Below are 14154 nucleotides of genomic sequence, written 5' to 3'. Positions count from 1 at the left end.
GAGAGGAGCAGGGGCGTCGCGCCCGTTGGTACCTGGTCTCGGAGGTGCGGCCGAGCCCGGCGGGGTGGGGGGCGGCGGCAGGAACGTGCTGTTAGGGCTGCTGAGGTGCCCCTCCCCCGTGAGCGTCAGGTCGGCCACGTGCTCGCCCTCCACGGTCTGGACGCCCCCGGCCTCCGCCGCCTGCGCCGGGGGACTGGGGGTCCCGGGGGTCCCAGGGGAGCAGAGAGGCGGGCTGTCGGCAGAGCCAGGGCTGGTGGCTGGGCTCTCGCGGGGCCGGGGAGCGCCCTCCTCGCTGTGGCCTGTCGCGGGTCTCGTGCAGAAGGCCTTGGGGGCGGCCGAGGGGGAGAGGGCGAGCCCCGGGGGTCCAGGTGGCAGACGCAGGAACTCGGGCAGCACCAGGTCCTCCTTCCTCAGCAGCCCGCGCTGGTCGTCTGCTCTGTTGCTCTGAGCTTTGGAAATGAGCTCAAAAAACTCTGTTGGAAGAAAACCCACGTTGACCAAGTGTTATCGTGTTTACCCTCCGGCAGGCACAGCAAAAGCGCATCTGGAAAGCCCTGTCCCGCCGCCCCAGGCCCTCCCCCTTCCTCCTGTTCCCGCCCCCACAGCCACAGGGAGGCCGCAGGCCACGCGAACAGCTGCGCTCCTCCCTGGACCGGCTCCGGGCCGCCACGGCCCGCGGCCCATGTCTGCGCTCCGCCCGCGTTTGAAGCCTACGACCTTCCGAGCAGGAGGGAGGCCGCTGACCAGGCGCCACGGCCTGACACAGCCAGGAGCCCCTGGTGCCCGCAGCTGGTGAACCAGCCTAGACCCGTGTGTGAGGGGCCTCTCGGGGGCACCACGCCGGGGCAGAGGGCGGTCCTGATGGGGCCTGTGATCAGCGCCCGGCCCTCGACCCCTCTCCCCGCCGCGCACCCCGCCCCGGGAGCTCCACGGCCCCCCAGGCCGCCCCCTCCCGGCACCTCCGCCCTGCCGGGGACGTCCAGCTTCTTCGCTGGCTCCCCAGAGCTCTTCTTTTTCTTACCTGGGTGGATTCTCAGTTGTAACTCGAGTTCACCATCCAAAATAGATAGTGTCTACACTGAGCCTTCTCGAGGCTTAAGTTACACCCTGAGCTTCTGACCAGCAAAGGAGCTTAAAAACTCAAATCTTAACGGATCTCAGAAACGCGAGAACTTCAGGGCAGGCGTGTGCTTTACCCTGGTCCGTGGCCGGACGCCACAGGGAGCAGTGACTAGCCCAGCTGACCTGCCCAGGAAGTGCTCCCTGGGTTACAGCTCAGGGCGCAGAACAGCTCCTAGAGCTTCCCTCTGTCACGAGCTTTCGGAAGAAAAGGAAGTCCCCCACGCCTCCTCTCTGTCTCTCATGCCATCCTTCTTCTGTCCTCCAGGCCCGGGGGCGGCTCGGGCGTCCGGCCCCCATGGCCGAACGCACAGCCTTTCCTCAGGGCCCCGACAGCAGAGGCCAGCGAGGCCCGGGCCCTCCCACCGGCCTCCTCCTGGCGAGGACCCTCAGGGACGTGGACCCTGGTCCCGAGCCCCTCTCTGAGCCGGGACCCGGCTGTGAGGGGGAACAGAGACCTCCTGCTGCAGCCCACGCGGGGGCTCCCTGACTCCTAGGGCCCGGCTCTCGGTCTGAAAACTGGGGCTTTAGTAGAGTTACACCAACAGCTGCAGGCAGACACAGGGGCGAGTGCTCAATGTGACGGGTCACGGCCACCCCAATGTCAGTAACTCAGAGAAGCTTCTAGTGACTGGACTGCAAAACTGACACTGCATTCACGAAAAACGTGGAAGTTTTAAAAAGTACACATACCCTCTGCTTCGTCCAAATTAATTTTCTGATATTTTTTTTTCCCAATCTTTGCAATAGATTCTTCTCTCTTTGAAAGCCGGGGATCCCTAGCATTCTTTCCATTTTCTCCTTTAATTTTAATAGAATTAGACTTGCCTAGTGTTCTTTCCTCTCCCTGCGTCAGAAGGAAAGTCAAAGTTCCACTCACATTTCAGACACATGACAACACAGTTCATCAGTTATATAAAAGGGTCTTTGAAACATAGATGGCATTGATTTGGACTTCACATGCGTGGCAGAAACATCAATCGCAATGATAAGGATTGCAAAAAGAACAGCACGTAAGGCACACCCACCCAGCCAGCGATTCCCAGGCTAGTGGGAGCAGGCACCGCAAAGGGACCCTGAGAAGACCCCCCCCACCCAGGGTGCAGGCCCAACCAGGGCAGAGAGCCGCTGGGGCCGCGCCCCTGAGCTTTGCAGGCAAGGAGCGAGGCGGGGTGAGGAGGGGAATTACCATCGCCGAGTGGTTTCTGGAGCTGGCGTTTACGGCTGCGCTCTGTTTGGCGGGCCCGCTTTTCTGCTTATCTGTGGGGGCGGAACATAGCGAGACAAGCTTTATAAAACTGCAGTGAATGCAGACCCGTCTCCACATCTAACACAATCACCAGCTCAAAGCTGTACAGAAGCCAAAGGTATCAGGGGCCCCTTGTCTACATGCGCGCTCAGGCCTGAGCACCCATGCGGGGTCAAGGAACAGAGGACCAGCCTCCTCCGCCCGCCGCGTCTGGGCGAGCTGTACACGACGGCGACAGGGAGAAGGCTCATGGCTGACTGTGCCCACTGGGACTCTGTGGTCCCGTGGTGAGTGAAAGTGCCTTTCGGGTACTATTTGGCACGAATGTCTTTAGAAAGTACGAGAGTCTCACATTTATTATGTATCTTCAAATACGGCCATTGCCCCAAGTCAGGGCTGCAGGCTGGCCCCCGCTGGCCCTCGTGGTCCACAGACCACTTCCCTGGCCCAGGATGGGCTGGCGGAGTCCCAGCCCTCCTGCCTGTGAGCAGTGTCCCAAACACACTGCACGCACCTGCCCGCAGCTATGCCTTCAGACTCACCTGCGCACAAGCGGGCCGGGAGGTCCGACCTTATCAGACCCTGGAGGGAGGTGCTGAGCACCCGTGCCCCGCTCAGGCTGCTCGGCCCCTGAGGCCGGTTACCGTGCGGGAGAAGCGCACACAGCGTCCTCTAGAACCCAGGTGGCCCACAGGGGGACAGGAAGCAGGCAGGGGAGCCCGAGGGCAGAGGGGCGACCGCAGCCCCGGTCACCCTTGGGGATGGAGACGAGTGATGGGTAGCCCCTTTCAGAGCTGAGCCAGCCCGGGGAAGGGGACGGCGGCTCCTGACATGGCCAGCTCCCTGCCCTGTTCAGTAGGCTCCAGAAGGCTCTCTCCAGGAGGCACGCCCCCGCTGCCCCCACCTGGGAGTGCAGGTCCCCGTCCCCAGGGCAGGGCTGCGGGGCTGAGGCAGCGTAGGGGAAAGGGCCCTGGAAACCACCGATTCCTTGTGCACTAGGCACAGGGGGCCCCAGCCCCCGACCTCAGCCGCTGCTGGGCCGACATGGGGCAGTGACGCCCCAGGGTCCCGGGTCCCTGTGCAGAGGGATGGGGAGGCCCCCCAGGAAGAGAGCACTTTCCAGGGCATGCTGGACCCTCGGAGCGACGCAGGGCGTTCGCAGGGCCTGCGCCCCTTCTTAAGGCAGAGAAGACGTGCAGGGGTCCCAGCCAGAGGCCCTCGTGCTCCCGGTCCCAGGGCCTCCTGCCCGCAGACAGACGCCCAGCCACGGCTGGACTCGGCCATGGCAGGGGGTCGCCGGGCCCCATGAGACCCTAAACCCAAGTGAGGCCATCTGCAGTGTCACTCTGAGACCACAGGGCAGCAGGGCCGGGAGCTTTCGGGGGGCCGAGCCCAGGGACCCAGGAGGCCGGAAGGACCAGGGAAGCGTCACCCTGCTCACCTTTCCCTCGGGAGGGGTCCTTTTCCTCCAAGATGACCCGCTGTCCGTCCAGACTCGAGATGGGGGCTCCGAGGTCCAGGGGCTCCTTCTCTCCACTCTAGAGGCAGAGACGGTGCAATGAGCGGCTCACCCTGGCTGGAGCTTTCCGGAACAACTGCGTGTGGCGCATCGGCCAGCAGGACCATCCCAGGCTTGATGGAGCCATGCGCCAGGTGACCCCAGGTCCTGTCGCCTCGGCAGGGCCAGCCGCAGACGCCTGACGTGCAACAACCGGGATCCCAAGCGCCAGCAGGCCTGCCCGGTACACAGGTGCCGCGAGGAGCCCGCGGGACAGGGCCATCACCCAAGTGATGGCTGCTGGCAGCACTGGGCCGAGGCGAGGCCCCGGGGCTGGAGGAGTGCTTGGTGGGAGCCGGTACCACCTGCGTCCACAAGTTGGGTGCTTTTAGGCGTTAAGCAAGCTGGCCTAAGTCTCAGCATTACCTCCAGCCTGGAGGAGGGGACCTCAAGCCCACCTCACTGGTCCTCAGTGCACTAGGAGGCGTGGGAGTAGGGGGGAGATGCCTCCCTGTGGGCAGGAAGCAGGCGCATCTGAGGCCCGGGATCCTGCCCTTCTCTCCTGGGGAGACTATCTTGCTGTTCAAGACCCACATCCTCTGTCGAAGAAAGAATCTGAACTTGTAGCCTGGCTCTTAAATTGCTAAGCGACCACACGCCCAGACAGAGCTCCGGCCGAGTGGGGAACGGACCAAGGCTAGCAGGGTCCTGCCTGGCTCACGACTTTGCGGCCCACAGTTCACTAAGGAGGGTCAGCAGGAGGGTCCAAGGAAAGCCACATGCTCACAGCCCATCCACAGGACGCCCCGTGCCGCCCTCCATGACTCTCGCGGTCCCGAGCCCTGAGGCAGCTGGACCACTCTTCCCGGTCAGGCCTCAGCAGCCCAGTGGGGAAGAAGCCCCGACCACTGGCCAGCCCTTTGGGACTGAAGCCCCCCAGCGACCCCACGAGCACGCTTCCATGACTCACCCCACTTTACAGATGGGGAAACAGGCACGGGGACTAAGGATCGCTTAGGCTCTCAACGGAGTACGAGCAGGGAGGCCACATGGAACCCAGGCCACGTCCCTCTCCATTCGGCATATTCTAGACTTTAGGACGGCACCCCCATCCCCCAGCGAGCTGGACGGAGGGCTTCAGGTTACCCTCGGGAAGTCTGAAACAATTTAACTGGTCCTCTTGTTCACGTCAAAGTCTTGAACAATTCTGGAGCCCATTTCAGAGAAAATAAAAATCCTAAAAATACTTGAAATCGTAGCCCTGATAAAGTATAATTTCTAAAGAAAGGAGAACACAGGCCAATGGGTCATAAGTCACCGCACTTCAAAGCAAACGTGTGGAGGTGCGGGACCACCCTCCGGCTGTAGGAACGGGAACTCTGCTCTCATCCCTGCTTCACCCATGCACGGAGGAACCCGACGGCCCGGCTCCGAAACACCAGAGAGAGCTGTCAGACCCACGGCCTATGGGAAGCTGCACAGTGTCGCAGCGGATGCCCGACAGGCTGTTGCAGATCGGGTCACGCACGCCACCGCGTGCCGTCATCCGATCAGATTTGCAAACGGCGGGAGGCTGCAAGGTTTTCATTTGTTTCTCTTCTTGGTTTCCCTGGGCCCAAACCCCCAAGTCTCAAATACCAACCCAAATCCCAGAGGGCACGACCAAGGTACGAGGAAGCAGTAAGCATTTCCCCCACAGGGTGGGAAACAGGAGGGCGGCGGCAACGTCCTCCCCAGGGCCTGCTGGGTGGAGAAGCCGCACACAGGCGCTGGGTCGGCCCCACGGCGTCCTCCCGTTACGCCAGCCACAGCTCGCTTCGCGGACAACGGGGGCAGGCTGGGCCCCAGCAGGCATTGCTGAGCTTGCGGGCGGCTCGGGGGCCCGGGGGCCCCATGTCGCTCACTCACCAGCCGGGCCGCCAGCTCGCTCAGGCGCAGGCCGTACTTGGCCGCCACGGGCCGCAGCACCTCCGCGACTGGCTTGCTGGGCTTGGCCTTGAGTCCCACAGACCGGTTAATCGGCACCAGATCCAGCCTGGTTGGAGGGGGAGAAACAGGAGCACGTTTGCCACAAACACGTGGCAACTGTCATGTGGACGTTCCGTCTCAAAAGCAGAGCAGCATGGCACCCACGGGCATCACCAAGGCAGCCCCAGGTTCTGCACGAGAAGAGAGCCCACAGGGGGCTTCTTTAGGGTCTCGTGGGGCTGAGCCAGGACTGTCACACCCGACAAGGAGCGGCCCCTCCCCACGGGTCGACCCTGCCCCGGGTGCAGCCCTGCCGTGGTCGCCGGCAGGCGGGGAGCGTGACCCTCTGGCCCCCGGGGTGCCTGGGGCCACGTGCGGCTGCCCCTCTGAGCTCACAGTAGAGCGGAGGCCAGCGGGGCAAGTGGTCAGAAACAGCCTGTGGCTCTGGAAGCCTCATGAAAATGGCAACTGCATTTCTCTTACCGAAATAAAGTGCGTTTTTCTAGGCGCAGGTCCCTAGACTCCAAGATGCTACTGTCCTGGTGCAGCACCAGAGGCTACGAACACATGAAAGGAAGAGAGACGGGCGTCAGTGGGAGCCGGGGCGCACAGCTGCACGGAGCAAAGTGCAGCTTCAAACGCGGCCCACCATAGCCGGAGAGAAGGCCTCAGCTCTCTGACCAGCTGCTGGGAGCCCGCAAAGGGTTCTGCGCAGCGAGACGGCGCTCTCGGGACCCACCTCCGCCACATGCATGGAGCACAGAGCAGAGTCGGCCGTGAGGCCCAACACAGGCCAAGGCGGCAGGGAACCCGCATGCTCAGGTAAATACACACAGGTTAGCCGGCTCCCCCATCGGCAGGGTCTCCCACAGGGCAGGCGCCCCCAGAGGAAACGCCCACGGTCTCCGCAGCCCTGTACCTTGTCCCCGCCCACCAGGAAGAGGTCCACGGCAGCCCCGTTGATGCCGTGTCGCTCGCAGAGCCCGGCCAGCACTTCCTTGATGGACAGCCCCGCCCTGACGAGCACCACGCAGGCCGTCCCGTCGGGGAGCTGGATGCTGCAGTGCTTGGCGGCCTTGTCCTTCTCGGGCGCCAGGGTCCTGCAGGCCTCTGGCTGGGGGGCAGGGAGACATAGGGGCGGGCGCAGGGTCAGGGAAAGTGCGGGGAGGCCCCGGGGAAGGGCCATGGTAGCTTGCACACGCGTGGGGGGCCCAGCAGTGCGGCTCCCTGTGCACACCCGGCTCCACAATGCAGACACGTTCCGATAAAGGCACAGTGCGCTGTGCGCACACGGCCGCTACGCTGTGGGGCTGCTAGTTGACAGACAGCGCCACCCCCTCTCAGCTACAGGCACCGTCCTTGCAGTCCCAGCCTCCAAGCTCTGAGTCTAAACTTTTACAAGGGCCATGCTAACCAGCTTTCCTACTACAATAGGGTGGGCCTTCCCACTTTTGTTTTCGGGGGTCCGGTCTTGGCCTCCCTGACCCGGAAGCACGTGGAGTCACCCTGCAGAGCCCACTGAGGCCATCTGGGGACCAGGAGCTGCCTCGCCCATCTCTCAGCCTAGGAGCCGGGGACGGACAAGGCAGGCAGCCTCTGCTGCTTCTGGTCACCTTTCTGGCTCTTTCTGCCCGACCTCACAGGCCCAAGGCCTTTCCGAGAGGAATGGACAGACAGACAGCAGGTGGGCCAGAGGGAAGAGGCTGGGAGAGGGGCCGGGACGGCCAGGCCAAGGCTCAGAGGCAGCGGCACACACCTGAGGGTGTGAGGCCCCTCAGACCCTGGCCCCCAGGTCACGAGGAGCTGGCGGCATGGGGAGGCCGGGTGTGAGGGGCACGGGGGAGTCTCAGCTCCTTCCTCCGCAGGGCTGCCAGGGGGTGCGCCCTGCAGGCAGCCTGCAGCCTGGGGTGCCCTCTGCCCAGAGAACGCCCACCACCTCTGCCCGGCGCAGGGGATGTGGCCCAGCCCACCTGTCCCACTGCCAGGCCCTGCGGCAGGGGGCACGCCTGCAGGATGGGGAAGCGAGCCTTCCAGCGCGGCAGCACCTGCGACGTGATGCCTGTGCTGCGGGTGGACTGGGCAGGAGCGGGAGGCGGCCCCTCCCCACTGCGCGGAGCAGGGCTCCCACGTGCTCGGGGCAGGAGCCGGACCGGGGCCAGCCCACGGCCGCGCGCCCCGTGCCAGACCTCTGGGTCCCTGAGTTACAGCACCGCTTCCTGGCTACAGACGGCTCCCCGCATGCCTCCTTCTAATGCCCGACTTGCCCTGGTTGTCACTTCCTTACCACTCTGTCCTCCAAGGGTCTGAAGATCTCTTTCTCCCAAATATTACTTCAGAAAACTAGTCTGCAGGTGGTAGACTGACTGCAAAATGGCCCCAAATGTGCCCTTCCCACAGAGGCACGGGCAACAGTAAACGTCCTTTGTCTTAAGCCGCTGGGTTTTGGGATGCTCTGTCAGGCAGCAATGGCTGACCGGTGCGTGGGCCACCCTCACGGCTCTAACTGGTATTGTTATAACTGAAGAAGAAATGACATCTACACTCACTACTGCCTGACCAGCTCAAGTGACTAGGAGGCCGGCAACAATAGGGTTTTCCAAAATTGCCACCAGACGCCAGCTAACCAGCTAGCAGGTCAGCCCAATGCCTCCTCCATCTAACTGGAAACTGGGCCAGACAAGCAACTCAGCAGGGCATGAGGAGAGAGCTCAGGGCCAGGCAGGACCCGGGCCCCCAGCGCACAGGCAGACACAGGGGTGTCTGAGCTCACGGGACGTGCAGGTGCTGAGACGAAGAGGAGTACCTGCCTGCTCCCGTGGGCGTCCAGAGAAACGTGCCTGAACGGGAACTAAAGGTCTCAGAAATGAACCCAGAGATATTCTTAGAGCTCAAGGGGCGCCCTCCCCATCCATGCAACAGCTCCCTTATGAGGGCCACGGCTTTGCGGGGACTCACCAGGTCCAGGCTCCCGGCCGAGGTCATGGAGCCCTGCGACTCCCGGCGGCCCAGGCCTCCGTTGGGGTGCGCGGGGTCTGCAGGGACACAGGGACTCAGAACCCCCAACGGCACCAGCTTCACGCTTGCTCGCTTAATGCAGAAGCGCAGAAACCCCCCGAGTGTGGTCACGTCCCCCACAGCTCCACACCTCCTTTAGGCTGAACAGACACGCTCGAAGGACAGGAGCCAGGCTCGGAGGCCCTTCGGCGGCACAGCCTCGCCCCTGGCACACAGCCGGAGCCGGGAGCCACCGCCCAGGCCCGCGCTCTGCTCTGCTGGCGGCCGCGCAGCCCCCCGGCTCCTGCTGCCTCATCGCAGGTCAAAACGGAAGCAAGTGCAGGGCCTCCCTGCTCTTCATTTAATCTGGAATTGTCATCTCAACACGTGGCTTCACATGCCAGCCGGTTACGGCATCTTTTACCGACGGCTCACGTCCCATCTTCCTGTAAATTCCTGAATGAGCTGACAATCGCGCCATCCGATGTCACTGACTAAGCTAACTGTAATCTAAAACTCGCGAGAACTCTGACATAGAAAGGACCTTTAAAAACACGGGGCCTAGGGCCCCGACCATGCCGCTGTGCCGGGGCCTGGGGGTGGAGCAGGGGCCTGATTACACGGAGGCCCCCAGGCCCCACTGACCCACCTGCCAAAAGCAACGGACTGGCAGGCGAGAGAGTCAGGACGCCTGGGGAGCGTCCTGGAGTCAGGACTTAGGGCCTTTCCGGGTGGCTCTCTAAAGACGTGCCGGGTATGGGGACCCCGGTCTCCTGGGGTCCCGCTCGGAGACACAGACCTAGAGAGGCAGGCACTCCCCCATCTCTGGTCCTCGGGGGTCCCTGGCCACACTGACGACACCGCTCCCACCCCCAGCTCCGGCTGCCCTTCCTTGTGGAAGAAGAGCTGTACCGGCCGCCCCAGGCAGGGCCCTGGAGCCTCAGGGCACTGGCAGAGGCCCACAGCCTCCCTACACTGCCCTCTGCAAAGTGGGCGTAAGACCTGCCTGCGGCCGGCTCTGAGCAGGAGATGAGCCCTCTGAAGTGCCTGGCACAGCACAGGCACCAGCCCCGCAGGTGCTCCAAGCTCCCTCGGTAGGCTGCCCCACCTAAACTCGGGGCCCGGGTCTGGAGCCTGCAGGTTAGTTCCCAGAAAATAATCCCTTTCCTGACAGCCTGTGGAGAAGAAAAGGCCGCCAACCCTCCCGCGTGTGCTTCCCGCGCCCAGTGTGCGCCCCGCCCTTCTCTGCCCTGTCCCCACCACCACCACGCCCAGGCTGCTACCCGCCCACCCACCTCCCTCCCGGCGTCCCAGCCCTCGTCCCTGTCCCTCTCACACTGTCTTCTCAGCCACATCCAAGAAAGAAACCAAGGGAGAGAAGATCTAGGATGGCAACCTTTAAAATTTACAATAATAAAATTACAATTTTGAAAATGCTTGGCACCCAAACTATGGTGTCACGTTTTCTTGAAAAAATTACAAAAGCTCGTGTACCTCTCTGCACATGGCAGAAAAGCAAGAGGCAGTCTGGGTGGACAGAGGGCAGGACACCTGTATTTTCTGCTTTTCACTTGGTTGTATTTTCCAAATTTTCTACCAAGAGCACCCATTACTGCTCAAGCAAGAAGAGGGTGGTACCCGTCGGGCACCCTAGCCTGGGGGGTTAGAATGCACCATGCCCCCTCTCAGAGGGCCCTAGAGGCCCCGCTTCCCCAGCCAGGCCGCCCCAAAGGGCCACGTCACAAGCACAGCCCACACGTCCTCATTTGTCCCCGAGAGGGCCTCACCCCCGCCCCCCCCACCTCACACGACAAACACGAACCGCTTGGACGGTCGCCTTGGTCCTTCTTCTTCTGGGACCGCCCGGCGCTCCTGGTCCTTGACCAAGAGAAGAACGCTCCTTTTCGTTTCTTCTCGCTGTCCTCATCTCCCAACTCTTCATTCAGGGACCGTCCTGATTTCGATTTTCCATTCAACTGCCGTCAAATGGAAAACGTCGTTAAAACAGCGTGAAGTTAATTTAACATCACATGAAATGCATGGGAAGGGAGCTGGAGCAGGCCACCAAGACACGTGCTCCGCGGGAGGGCCCAGGTCCCTCAAGGCCAGAGCCTCGGACAAGACGCACGGGAGGTGCGAGTGCTAAGAGGGCCTTGCATTCCCTGCGGGTGAGGGGATAAGCCAACAGGGGCGTCTGCTGTCATCTCTGCAGAACAGCTTTCATCTGGGGGGGGGCCAGCGCGGCCGGGACGGGCACCTTCTTTGGCGTGGACGTGTTTGAGTGGTCGGAGCTGACACTGTGTTTGGAGGTGGGGCTGCTGGGGACCTGCTGCGCGTCGGGCAGCGGGCGGCCCTCCACCTCCGCCAGGATGCACTCTTGGTACAGCGGCGATTTCAGAAAGCGAGTGTAGCTGTCGAACTTCATCAGGTTGAAGATCTGCCGAGGAAACAGCGCTGTCCAGTGACACACGGAACCGGACACTTGGCCCTGAAGGTGCGGGGCGGCGCCAGGCCGCACGCGCAGCAGGGCCTGTTCCCAAAGTCCCTCATCGCCCCTGGAGTCGTTGCCCAGGCTCCGTTATGTCTGATCACACTTATAACACGCCAGCCCTCGGTGGCCGTGCTTATGACCAGCCAGTTCCAACAACCCACATAAAGCCAGCGTCTGAGCGGCCTCAGGACAGCCAAGGTGCAATCTTGGAGAATCTTTACTTTGTTAAATAAGAATGAAACCAAAGGCAACTGGAAACCTAAAGGAAGTGAGACCTGTCTTGAAACTACCTTCCTCCATTTTCTTAAACCTCATTCGCATGACTCAGCAACAGAAGTAACCCCTGCTAAGGCCAGTGGACATGTGCTCTAAAACACATTAAGTCCAATGCACACTTTTCATCACAGTGATGTCCTAAAACTGAAAAAAATCCAAACGTCCATCGATCTCTATGTATATCACCGCCCATGAACCTGTGATGACACACAGATGCATAAGGGAGAGTGTCAACAGTCAGGTACGCCACGGTGGGGATGTCCTGCTCCAGCGCCCTGCTGAACCCTGGCTCTGAGATGGAGCCCAGGGGCTGGAGTGGGGCGGGATAGGGGTGGGGGTCCCACTGGCTCTCTCCTCGCAGTCTGGTGCCTGCAGGGGCTGCTCTCCGGGACCCGAGTCCTCTGCCCGTGCCCCGGGCAGTCACCTGGAGCTGCTGCTCCTTGAACATGTCGGGGTGCGGGGCGCTGAGGATGTCGTCCGCCAGCTGGGCCTGGCTGTCGATGTTGACCGGCGTGGTGGCTTTGCTGCTCAGGAACTTACTGAAGATCTCGCGGGCCCTGTAGGAGAGCTGACGGGACAGCATGTGAGTGGGACATGCAGACCACACACGTGTTTTCTGACACGGGTCCAGGCAATGGAGACACATTTTCTTGGGGCCTAATAAATATTTCTTGCTTGGATAATAACTAGAAGTACCAGCCAGTATGAAACTTTTCAATAAATCAGCTCCTCTCCAAATTTTGTCAAAGCGCAATCTGAATGTTCCAAAGACCGAGGCTGTGCTGCTGCTACGGGGGCATCCAGGTGCGGGCGGCGCGGGTGCTGTCGCATGGTGTGGTCTCGCCAAAGTGGGAGGGAGGTCCGGGCAGCACGGAGCGTGAGAAGCAGAGAAGAGGCCTCCTCTGAGGGAGGGGCACAGGCTGCCTCAGAGCGGGTCACGCCGCGGGTCAGCACCCACACCAGCGGGGCTCACCTGCCCCCGCGCAGCCTGCAAGGGGGGCCGTACGGATGGGCATCCTTAGGATGGCCCAGGATTTTCTCTTAAATCCCCTTCCACACACGGAGTGGCAGCACATGTGCTGAAAGTTTTAGGGCCATTTATGCAAGCTATGTTTAGGCAAAATTAAATATCATATATATTAAGAAACATTCTGAAAAAATTTTTTTTAATCGTGTGAAAATATTTTTACACGGACTTTTCAAACCACACTATGTGTGAACCTACGCTCAAATCACCCTGCCCTTTAACCACTCCCACTTCCCAGCCGGAAGAAACGTACCTCTTTTTTGTCGTGTGCGGGAACATGATGAAAATATTCACAGGCCTGCCAGAATAAAATGTTCTCTTCACTGAATTCCTTCCTTAGAAAATCCTACGAAAAACACCACAGATTAACTTTCACACCATCCTCGGAAAAGGGTACGTCAGTAGTGGCGGTGGGACCTCCCTCCTCTTGTGCTCTGTTTCATTATTCCCAGAAACCAGGGGTGCCAAGCGCCTCTCCAGAATTTACCTGGGAGCAAACTTAAAAGCCGCCCTCACTGGGACCACCTGGGCCTTCCCAGCTGTTTCCTTAGGAGCTGAGCATGCCTTCCTAGTAGCCGGCCTGGCTAGCAGGCAGCTGCTTCCAACGGTTCACAAGAAGCTCTGATGCTCCTCACAGCAGAGAGAGGCGCCCTCCAGCCCCTGGGCCTGAGCGTCCGGGGTAGAAGCAGGAGGACGAGACGTCTGCCCTGCCCAGCCCTGCCCTGGGGCCGGCTGCAGGAGGTGCCCGCTGCCCATCAGACTCACGGAAAAGTAGCGAACTCCGAGCGGGTCCTGCAGAAGCCGTTCGAAGGACACGGCCCAGCTGGCAACCCTCCGCTCACGCAGGCGCCGGCAGCTCTGCACGCTGGGGAGGCTGGCATTGCTGCTCAGGCTGTGGTTGCTCACGCAGTCCTTCAGGTCGGCGCCGTTCAGCTCTGTGGGGCAGCATAGACCTCACTCACCTGCGGGCCTGTCCCCCTCCTGCCCACGGGGCCCTCACCATCTGTCTTCTACAGGAGGTGCATTCAGCCGACACAGTGCGGCGAGTGCCCACACCGTGGCCGCATCGTTCTGGTCACCCTGGGTACTGGGCCGAGTGGGAACGACTTTTGTGTGTATGTGATCGGAAACCCGCTCCTCAACGTGCGCTGACACACTCAGAGGCAGGCACACGCTCACACATGCTCACAGGCAGGCACACGCTCACACACGCTCACAGGCAGGCACATGCTCACACACGCTCACACACGCTCACACACGCTCACACATGCTCACACGCTCACACACGCTCACAGGCAGGCACACGCTCACACACGCTCACAGGCAGGCACATGCTCACACACGCTCACACACGCTCACATGCTCACACACGCTCACAGGCAGGCACACGCTCACACATGCTCACACATGCTCACAGGCAGGCACACGCTCACACACGCACCCTGACACGCTCACAGGCAGGCACACGCTCACACTCTCCTCTCTCTCCTTGGGGCTGGGGTCCTGGAAGACCCCATGTCTTCACGTGTGAT

General features: G+C 61.4%; 1 protein-coding gene across 3 annotated transcripts in view; it reads right to left on the bottom strand.

Moving 5' to 3' along the window:
• The window catches only part of RGS12 (regulator of G protein signaling 12), a 117491-nt gene that overhangs the window by 8105 nt on the left and 95232 nt on the right, over positions 1–14154 (bottom strand). The window contains exons 6-18 of one of the 3 annotated variants that reach the window (XM_067734955.1): positions 13388–13557; positions 12876–12968; positions 12020–12163; positions 11086–11265; positions 10651–10804; positions 8790–8866; positions 6754–6948; positions 6318–6391; positions 5775–5901; positions 3801–3906; positions 2309–2379; positions 1813–1966; positions 33–473 (exon numbers count right to left, since the gene is read on the bottom strand). In XM_067734955.1, coding sequence (XP_067591056.1) covers positions 33–473; positions 1813–1966; positions 2309–2379; positions 3801–3906; positions 5775–5901; positions 6318–6391; positions 6754–6948; positions 8790–8866; positions 10651–10804; positions 11086–11265; positions 12020–12163; positions 12876–12968; positions 13388–13557 — 1986 coding nt within the window. Of the gene's footprint in view, positions 1–32; positions 474–1812; positions 1967–2308; positions 2390–3800; positions 3907–5774; positions 5902–6317; positions 6392–6753; positions 6949–8789; positions 8867–10650; positions 10805–11085; positions 11266–12019; positions 12164–12875; positions 12969–13387; positions 13558–14154 lie in introns of those variants that run through there. The other 2 variants (XM_067734954.1, XM_067734956.1) reach the window with 2 other exon arrangements.

This window comes from Pseudorca crassidens, chromosome 4 (assembly GCF_039906515.1).
Source record: "Pseudorca crassidens isolate mPseCra1 chromosome 4, mPseCra1.hap1, whole genome shotgun sequence".
Classification (NCBI taxonomy): Eukaryota; Metazoa; Chordata; class Mammalia; order Artiodactyla; family Delphinidae; genus Pseudorca; species Pseudorca crassidens.
Note: the sequence above shows the minus strand (reverse complement) of the source record. Positions and strands in the feature narration are given on the sequence as shown.